Consider the following 10948-nt stretch of genomic DNA (forward strand, 5'->3'; position numbering starts at 1 on the left):
CCCAATTTGAATGTGGTCAAAATCAGTTGTATATTTTAAGAAATGGCCGTTTTAGTGGAAGGGAGTCGATTTTGGGCTGAGTTTAGTGTTTTGCTCATATCTTCTTCGTTTTAAATCGGAATTGGGCTTATGATATATGGTTGGAAATCTTATTTCAAGTCCTATAAAAAAATAATTGGATCAAAATTTTTAGGCCACAAAATCAGTTTCTCTCAGTTTTGTGATGTGGACACGAAAAGAGGAAAACAAGTTATGGTTTAGGGAAATAAGCTAGGAAATGGATTAATTTATGAAACGTATTGGATAGAACATAGATTTAAGCGCTCCAAAGATTAAGTACTCAACCCGACCAATAATGGAGGTGAAAGATTGTTCATCATAGGGTTTGGTTTTGGGGAGACATTTTTATGTGTCTACAACTACCAACCAATTTCACATACTTGTAAGTACTATCAGGCAATACTACTCTAATAGGTCTATCAAGTACTCTTTTATTCACCAATAGACTTTCATCGTAAATCATGTGATCACATTCTCTAGAATCAATAATCCACAAAACAAAACTAAGGGAACAAGATTTCGTACCTGCAAAGTTGGCAAATGAAACACCAGGCTCATTAGCAACCTACTTTCCTTTCATCGAGCGCGCATCACTTCCTGACATATAGCACTTAACATTTCTGAATCAACAGCTCTAGAGTTTGCATTGTTGTTTAGATCAAATGGAGATTCTGCTTGTTCTTGATTGACATTAGCAGCCATCCTGCTACCAACGTACTGACTAACATGCCCTTTTGATGCCTTAATAGCATTATACCAGTCAGGATATCCATGCAACTTTAAGCATTGATCAATTGTATGACCTTTCAGTTTCCAATGATCACATTTCTTATCCATTTTCTCCTTCTTCTAATCTCTTCTTCCTTAATTGTAGCTACCTTGACTAAAATTTCCTTTATTAGGCCTTTGTTGACCTCCATTCCTCATCATACGTTGAGCAACCGTAGCACTACTCTCAGCAATAATCTCACCAGAACCACTTACTTCCTTCTGCTTCTCAATCTGTTATACAATAGAGAAAGCTCTATTGATAGTAGGTAAAGGATCAATTGACTGAATATTAGTGATTGTCGAATCAAAACCACTATTTAGTCCAAGCAAAAATTGCATTAACCTATCTTCACCATTAAGATCTGCCAGTATCTGGAGGAATTGACAAATACATAATAGTTTAATGCACCACATGAACATACAAGAAAAGCTCTCAGGCTCTGCAATTTATCCCACAACTTCTTGATTTTCCCATAATAAGCAATTATGGTCATATTTTCTTGTTTCAACGCATCAATTTCTTTCTTGAGCTGATAGATCAAAGCACCATTAGACTGACCAAACCTCTCTTGTAATTCACGCCATAGTTTGATCGATGACTCAATATAAGCAAAATCATCAGCTAATTCAGCATTCATAGAACTCATAATCCAACTAACCACCATATAATCTGCTCTCTTCCATTTTTTATAATCTTTATCAGTAAACTCAGGCTGCTTAATACTACCAGTTATGAAACCATCTTTATTTTTAGCAGTGAAAGCACACTTACGCTTTGTTTGGATAGCAAAGAAGGAAGGAAAAGAAGGGGAGGGAAAATGGAGGACGGGAAGGGAAAAGAAAGGGAGGGGAGGTGAGCTTCATTTTCCCTCCAAATCTCTCCAATTTTGGAGAGATTATGTTTACTAAAGAGAGAGGGAAAATGAATTCCTCCCTCTCCTTTCCCTTCCTTCCCCCAATCTTTTACCCAAACAAGAGATTTTGTCCCCCTCTATTTCTCTTCTCTTCTTTTCCTTCAATTTCTTCCTATCGAAACAAAGTGTTAACACTACGACTCCATCTTATGAAATTATGACCAGAATATTGAACAACTACTAACAAAGCAGTAGGATTATCTTAATTCGCAATGAATTAAGGATCAAGATTACCTCCAGAAGAATTCAAAGAACTCTGAGAACTCATATCGCCAGTAGCATCCTTCGCCGCCGTTAAAACAATAGGAGAGAAGCAATCGAAGAAATCAAAGAATTATATCACCAAATTGATTACGAAAAATCGCAATCAAAAAACCAAATGTTTAAGATATGCAAGAAGATTCCTCACATCGAAGAAATCGTTGCAATCGAACAATCAAATCAACAAAATCAGCAGGAAAACAGAGTATGATTGAAGAATTCAATCAAAGAAATCGAATGAAGAACTAAACCTAATCTGGATTGAGATTCGGCTCTGATACTATATAGAATTGTAAGAGAGATGAAGAAGAAAGAGAAATTTGTATTAAGGAAATCAGAAAAGTTTGTTACAAATGAGTATAAGTGTAGGCTAAGCTATTTATACACAAGTTTGTTACAACTAACCAGCTGTCAACATAAATGAAATAATATATTTAATACCTACCCCTAGAAATTTAATCTGTAAATTGATAGATTAATTGAGCTCTAACAAGGTCAATGAAATCTTCATTTTTCTCCAAGCGGAGCACCAAAATACAAATGAGAAGCTTACGAAAAACATAAAGAGTAATTGGATTCCTTCAATAGCTCAGAGTAACGCTAGTATAGTAAATAGACAGGCATTCATATTCAATCAGTATATCAAAAAAGAATTGAAAAAAAAAAAGCAAAGATATGAGGTACATTATATTACACTCTACTACATGCTTCCATAAAAAAATAATTTATATGGGTGTAGCAGGCTCTTTAAAACTATAATCTATGTCTTTCATGGACTCGCAGTGAAGCTGTCGTGTAAAATCGTTGGTAGTGTCTAGAAAATAGAGCACAAAGGTTATTAAGCAACAACAACCGAACATAGGGATGGGTCCAAAGATCCATAGGAAGAGGGGGAAGGATAAGTAGAAGGCTCGCAAGCCAAGAGTCCAGAAAAAACTCCCTCTGTTCAAGCTTCGAGCAGCATATTCCATAGCTTCTCTTTTTCCTTGTGATGTAGGCAAGGTAGCCAAAAAACTCACATGCGCGTAATATCTAAGTGACTGGACATTGCAGAGAAAGGCTACTAGGAAACAAATGATGAGTGCAAAATACTTTACTGCTGACACGATCTGGCTCTTGTTACCAAAAACTAGTCTGGAGGATGCATTCGTAACAGTTGAGGTACTGCTCACAAAGACACCGATGACTGAACTCAGAGTAATAGCTGTAGTTGCCAATAGGGTGGATGCCATCATGTTGTTGCGGAATGTTTGAACCATTAAAACACCATTTTTTACCGGATCCTAGAGGCAAAAGCATTGTAGTCAACAACAAGAGTTAATATACCCTACCTATAATACTATCACCACTGCACATTCATGCAGATTACCATACACACTGACAGGTACAAACAGTACTATAAGTTCAGTTTACAGTACTTACTGTCTTCAATTATTCCACAACTTGTTCCTGCCATATGATAATTTTGTTGAATTGATGTAGTTTTTTCCCTGTTTTTATCTCAGGGTGTCTGTAAGCAGCTCTACATGTTTTGGACAAAGGAGAAACAGTTGACAGGGATACTCGGTTATATTATATGACTATATGAGGTAAAGGCAGCCCTCCTATACATATATAAACAGAACTTTGATACTTACAATTTTAGGCTTGTACTTCTTTCAATATTACCTAGGCATGTTGATCAGTAAATTAGTAATCAACAATGACTACCAAAAGATAAACCCAAACCAATATATCTGACAATCTAAGCTTCTTCTTATTGTACATGTTTTCTAATACTCCGTATGTTCTTGATTACAGCTTTGTGAACATTGTAGTTCGCTAGCTATATGATATTCGCTGTAAAATTATTTGATCTCATGTTACACAGTTTCAGTTGTTTTCCTTGTCATTGCTCATTGGGCCTGTTTGGCAACAAGCTGATAGCTAATATCTGTACCAGCTGATTGTGTTAGTTGGTTTTATCTTCAAAGAGAACAATTCTGTTAGCTAATAAAGTAGATTCAAATAAGCTAGCTTCACCCAAGAACAAAAATTCCGGGCAACTTACCTTAAACATACTGTCCTTGCTCCCACAAATTGGCCGGCACAAGAGTGGATTAGTATTGGTTGATACAATCGCTTGGTACATTAAGTACTCGATTTTTAGGCGCCTAAAGTCATATCTTATCTAGAAAAGTAACTTCTAGCTTCTGCTTAATGTACTAAGCATTGATATTCATCCTTCCCCAAGGATACGAAGATAAGTTATATAGAGGAGTTCTATGAAGAGGAAATGAAGGGCATCAAAACTTTCATACTCATAAACCAGGATGCCATCAACAAAGGTGGTATATCCGTATATCCATTCACGACATCAGATATAATGGGAACTGCAGCACCCTCTGATGGTTTTGCTAACTGGCATAATGTAGTTTGCTACAAGTTTACCTCGATATTGGAATCAAAATGAATACAATGGCACATTGGCACCTGAAAAGTTTAATGCTAAGGACATAAGTTTTTGGGATTCACTTGTACAGAATTTAGTTACATTGACAAATTGGAATCCTTCAAAGAATATTTCTTTTTCCCACTTATTTCCTTTCCTAGGTTGTACAAACTTTTGTTCGTTTTCAACAAAATCATCTTAGTTTTAATCATCTACCCCCATTCCTTGGACCAAACACCTAGGATATTCCAATTATCAAAGGACAAGAAACCTAAGGAATCCACGAAAAATTTAGTTCATATTTCTTTGTAAATGTATTAAATCTTGAAGGAAAATTTGTCTAAAAGGTACTTATATGCTTATTTTTTTGTGAAAAGGGACATTTTGTGTTCAAAGTGGTGAAAAAGGTCCTTATAAGTTATTTTTGTTGTAAGGAGGGACCTTGACATCAGAATATGACCGTTGATTTCACTTTTTCGGCATTGACTATCATGTGACATGCACGTGTTCTTTAAAAAAATATCTTTTCTTTATTTTTTTCCCATGATTTTGAGGAAAGAGTAGGAATTTTGAGAGAAAATTCGGGAAAAGAAAGAAAGAGAATGTGAAAACGTGGGGAAAAAATGAACGAAAGGGCCTTTTTAAAAAATCACATGACACATGCATGATGGTCAACACCGGAAAAGTAAAGTCCATGATCATATTTTGATGTGACTTATAAGGACCTTTTTCACCACTTTGAACATATAAAGTGCTTCTTTGCAAAAAGTTCAACATATAAGTACCTTTCTAACAAATTTTCCAATCTTTAATGTCAAAGGTTGTAATTATGCTGTTATGCTTTAGAGAGGTCTAAGTCTGAATTACAGCAGTCCCACTCATGCTCACATCGAAGAAGATTAGAGCAGTAGCAGCAGATATTGTGCAGCAAGCTGAGAAGATAATTAAGACTTAAGTAACCATGATTATCCAGAGCTGCATAAACAATCAGTATTTCTTAGACCACAAATGTGATTTAATATATTATGATAAGAGTTTATATACCGCAGACACGAGTTGCAATAAATCTGACCTGAGAAAACTATCTCTAATTCTAGGAAATTTAAAAAAAAACAGTAGCAAGTTTCAGCAGCTCTTCTCTGAATAAACAGAAAACTTTGGAAAATTTTTAAATTACCACCAAAAAATGTATCCATTTATTAATCACCTGTTTAATTTTTTTTTTTTATTATTTTACCACCTCCTAAGTTAAAAAACTACTTAGATTACCACTCATTGCAAAATTCCGGTAGATTTCTGATATGTGGACCTACCTAATGGCTAGAAACGATTATGTCTAAGCATTACAATTAACCATGTCTTCACTTCATCTCCCCTTTAAACCTGTTTATTAAATACAAGACAACCTTTTTTTTTGGAGGAAAAATACAAGACAACCTAAAACCAAAAGAAAACAACTAAAAAAAACCAAGAGCTTGTTATCTGAATTGCCACTACTACTGATCATCTTCTTCTTGTTACCACTAAGAGTCGTTAGATGGGGCCCACATAAGAGAAATCCACCGAAATTTTAAAATGGGTGGTAATCTGAGTATTTTTGAATTTAAGGGGTGGTAAAATAAAAATAAAAATTTAATCGGGTGATTAATTTGAAAATGGATACATTTTTAGGTGGTAATTTAAAAATTAACCCAAAACTTTTGATCCTTTATTTTACCTATGCTTAATATCATTATACTTATTTACTGACTTATTGTGATTAATTAAAGATTATTGATAAAATCGAATTCTCAATGAAAAATAATAAGGATATGATAATATTCCTTGTTTTTGCAGTATGACTCACCATTCACTCATGACTCTATCTTTCAATCAATCACTAAAGATCATTACTCCCTTTGTTACATAGAAAAAATATGACTTAATTGATTTTTTTTAATACTAAGTCACCATCATTTCTTACCACTATCTTCCAATACACCTTGATTGTATTATCTTTGAATATACTCTCAGCGTATATAACATTATTAAATAAAAAAAAATAACAGCACAAACTTAAAAAAAAAAGTTTTATTCAAATTCTTAACAAAAGACAAGAAAAAAAAAATACACATTAAAGGTTTATGTTCATTCACCATACAAAAATAAATAAATAAAAATAAAACTTTTCTAATTTAATTACTCCCTCCGTCCCCGAAAGAACGATCCATTTGACCTAATTTTAGTCTCAAAAAAAAATGACCCATTTGCATTAAAACACCCACCAACTTGTAACAATATTTGTACAAAATTAGCTCCCCATATAAAAATTTGATTTTCCATGTAATTCTATTACTTTCTCTCTCTATTTTTTTACAAACCCCATGTAAATTTTTCTTTTCAATATACTTTTACATCTTTTTATTTAACTTTCTTAATACTCGCGTAATCAACCCGAATGGGTCGTTATTTCGGGGAAGAAGGGAGTAAGTTTAATAAGTTCAAGTGAATGAATAAGGATTTTAAAGGGAGAAATGTTATGCATGTAGAAAAGTATAACAAAGGATATTTATGTAATTACACGTATGTATAAACGAATGCATATAATGAAACTATATAATCATATAATGGTATTATATATACATTCATATAATGGTAATATATATACATTCAGTTTTACTAAATTTATGCATAAATTATACCACTGATGATTCAATAGTATTATATAAGCTTTCAATGGAACAATCAATATATGATCACTTATCACGTGATACAATCCAATCAAAATATAGGTGCCTACAGACCTATCTATTCGTATCTCTCTCCTCTATCCTCTCTCCTCTCTGTGTTTTTTAAAATGTTTTAATCAATCTTATGTATTTACAAATACTAATATTCCTCCGTTTATACTTCCTCATGAACACTCACGTACTATAAATTCAACAAATAATTTAAAGCGAACCAAAAATTTACACTTGTTATAATTTCGTAAAAAATAAATATATTGTTACAGGAAGCCGCATGACTCACCCACGAATGTATCTTCCAATCATTAAAAATCAGAAATCCTATGTTACATGGATTATTCTATGTCGATCTTATTTGATTAATCATGTCTTATTTGATTTTTTTAATACAAAATTAGCAATCTTTTATTACACTATCTTTAAATGTACCTTAAATCACAAAACAGAAACAGTATACTATGTTGGAACCCAATATATATCACTTGTGAGTGTCCCACATTAGAGAAAGAGGAGAGGTGGTTCCACTTTATAAGGTAGAGGAGTAACTCCTATTATTGTCAATTGGTTTTAGTATGGAAGCTCCAAATCCTTGTTTGTGGACCAAACTCTCCTCCTCCTTATTCGGGTTGCCCAGGCCCATTTCATATTGTTTCGAAGTTTAACATACTACTCTGCCTCGATCCTAAATTAGTGGCCTATTTTTCTTTATTATGTGAGTAATAAACATTAGAAATAGGACACTAATTTAGAGACAGAAGGAGTATTATCTACGAATATACCGCCATCATATAATTACAGCCTTCATTTTTAAATACTTGCTCAACCTTCTTTTTGTGACCGTTTTTAAATATTTGTTCTATTTACTTATTTGGAAAGTTTTTATGGATCTTTTACCAAAACGGCTAATTTGATAAAAGTGTTTACCAAAATGGCTAATTTTAAAATTTAATTCCCAAACTAGCTAATTTATTGACCGGAAAGAAATTATCAATTTTCTTATATTTCTTTGAACTGGTTTGGTTAACTTTAGTGACTTTTTTTTTTTTTTTGGTTTTATTTTAATTTTCTTAAAGGTTTTTTTTTTTTTTTTTTTTTTTTTTTTTGGAAAATTTAAGCAATATACAAAAATATGAAGTATGCCAACAAGGTAAAGACTAGAATAGACCCGGTCTACAATAGCTTATTGTAGACCCAACCTTCTAATATACCATACGAATGTGATTATATTACTACAAAAGTGATTATATTACCCTGAAACTGTTATGTAAATGTATCACTCAAAAAGTAAATTTATCATTATAAAATGTATCAAATAGTAAATTACATTATTCAAAAGATGATTTTTTAATTTTATCATCCTAAAGAGAATTATATAATCCCATTAAATGATTTAATATGAGATTATATCATTCAAAATATGACTCACAAAAAGATAAGTATATCGTCTTAAAAAGTGATTATATCTTCCAGAATGTGATTATATTATTTGAAAGTGTCAAATTTTGGGTCTACAATAATTTATTGTAAACCGGGTCCATACAAGACCAATTGTGCCAACAATGGCAGAAACCTAATTTTCGATTAAAAATAAATAAATAAAAAAGCCCTAACTTTTCGTCAAGATTATATCAATCACAAAAATTTGGAATTTCAAATAGTATTGGTCTATCAAGACTATCGCAGATTATACCACGATAAGGAAAATAAAGTATTGTTCATCTTTTCCGAGCAAATAAAATGATGTTATGGTCAACAGCTGTATAACTCTAGTTATTTATATATAATCAAGACTTGATTGTTCCTACTTGCTTTTAAAATTTAGGCTTTTATCTTATTTTAATACACCTTTTCTCTCTGTAAGTGCATTAGAAACTTTGGGCCTTTAGACCTTAATACAAAGTATATCGATTTTAAATTTTAGGCTTTTATCTTATTTTAATACACCTTATTTTTTTTTTATTTTTTTTTTGGGGATTGGAAGTCCGGATCAATTTTTTTAATGATTGTTTATTTTGCGTAACTTATTAAGAATTGAGAATTGTTGCAAATATATTACTCATTATTCAAATTAATGGGATATTTCAAAATATGGCATTAGAAATTCTCAAATAAAATAAAAAATCCAAAATTTATATAAAAAAAAGCTAATTTTTTTTTTTAATAAAACCAAAAAAAAAAGTCATAATGTGAACCAAATTGGTTTAAAGGAATATAAGAAATAGATAAATTCTGTCCAAGTTAATAAATTAGCTAGTTTGGGAATTAAAATTTATAATTAGCTGTTTTGGTAAATAATTTTACAAAATTAGCCATTTTGGTAAAAGATCCGGTTTTTATAATATTCAATTTATTTCTCTTAACTAGTGGGACCTAATTTTATTACTTTCTCCAATTTTTTTTTTAAAACTCTGTGCATAAAAAAGTGGAGCAAGTATATAAAAACGGAAGCGGTAATTGCAAAATGGGAATTAAAAAAAAAAAGAAAAAAAAAAGCACCATCAATTACAAGCAACACTAAACGATTTATTGAAGTTTAGTATCAAATAACTTAAAACACTATAATCGAATTTTCAGACAATTTCTTCTCAGTCAATTATTAAGACAAGGGTGCGTTCTCTTCATCCCAAAAAACTAATTACAAGTCTAATGAAGTCTATTAAGTTCAAATTAAATAAGATAAGGCGATGAGTTTAACAAATATTCAAAACTTATAAAAAAAAAAATAAATAAATAAATAAAAATAAATAAAAAAAAATAAAAAATAAAAAATAAAAAATAAAAAAAAACCAAAATCTGATCTTATAGTGAAATACTCAAAACTTTGAAAATGCATAGATTGATGAAGGTGAAAATAGAAAGAGAGCTTACTTCCATTAAACAGAAGAGCCATTGAGTACGACTCTCAGCGTTAAGGCCGATAACAGTATTTCGGGGATTACGCTTGATAGTAATGACTAACCAAACGTTATACACAGCGAACACGAACAAACCCAATGAAACTAGCACAAAATCGAGTTGCTTCACTTCCATTTTTGGACGAAAAAAGACAGAGATTGAATGGATGGTGTTTCTCTTCAAAAGGTTGAAAAGAAAGCAAGAAAACAAAATAGAGTTGTCAAATGAAAGAACACGAAACAAGTGTCTTAACAGTGAAAGCAATATCCCGCGGAAAACGATTCCTTTAATAACGGTGTTCCGTGTTCGAATACGACGTGTGTTTTTTAAATGGCGTAGTAATAAATAAACAAGCATTTTGTTTGAATTCGGACAACTGGGTCCTTTACTAATTACTATTGGACATTTGTTGCTTTATTTGGTTAATTATAGTGGGATTTCGCTGTTTAATGGGAACATTTTTTTTTTTTTTTTTTTTTAATGGGAACACGAATGTGATGTTAATTTAAAGTCGAATTCTTACGCTAACAACAATTCGTTTTGCAATTAATGACTTCAACCACAATTTATACGCAGTTTCTAATTCATTTGACTAGTCATAGTCAGGCCTTGTTATTTTGAGTTTCTGGATAGAGCAGAGTAGAATAGATTAACAGAACAAAGTATAACAAATTTCATTATTATTATTATTATTATTATTATTATTATTATTATTATTATTATTATTATTATTATTATTATTATTATTATATCTTAACCTACAAAAAATTAGTGGGAAGCCGAGATACAATCTGGGTCCCCACTCCTCTAGCTATAGAAAAGGCTATCCTAGTAAAAATATGTGTAGCAACATGAGCCCCAATGTCCTAAGTCGTTGAGAAATTCTGAAC

The 10948-nt window shown here is 31.7% G+C and overlaps 1 protein-coding gene across 1 annotated transcript; it reads right to left on the reverse strand.

Moving 5' to 3' along the window:
• Positions 1–2308: 2308 nt before the first annotated feature.
• Positions 2309–10330, reverse strand: LOC145586228 (uncharacterized). Its single transcript, XM_081643012.1, has 2 exons — positions 10032–10330; positions 2309–3289 (listed from the first exon to the last, which is right to left on the reverse strand). The coding sequence occupies exons 1-2, from the start codon at positions 10191–10193 to the stop codon at positions 2732–2734; spliced, it is 720 nt and encodes a 239-aa protein (XP_081499138.1). The 5' UTR covers positions 10194–10330; the 3' UTR covers positions 2309–2731.
• Between the last annotated feature and the right edge of the window lie 618 nt (positions 10331–10948).

The sequence above is a fragment of the Chenopodium album genome, chromosome 2, assembly GCF_948465745.1.
Source record: "Chenopodium album chromosome 2, dcCheAlbu1.1, whole genome shotgun sequence".
Lineage (NCBI taxonomy): Eukaryota > Viridiplantae > Streptophyta > Magnoliopsida > Caryophyllales > Amaranthaceae > Chenopodium > Chenopodium album.

Coding starts and splice junctions, on each gene's coding strand:
- LOC145586228 (XM_081643012.1), bottom strand. CDS start 10,193: ATGGAAGTGAAGCAACTCGATTTTGTGCTAGTTTCATTGGGTTTGTTC. Junction 3,290..10,031: donor GGCTCTTCTGTTTAATGGAA/GTAAGCTCTCTT, acceptor TTTTGCCTCTAG/GATCCGGTAAAAAATGGTGT.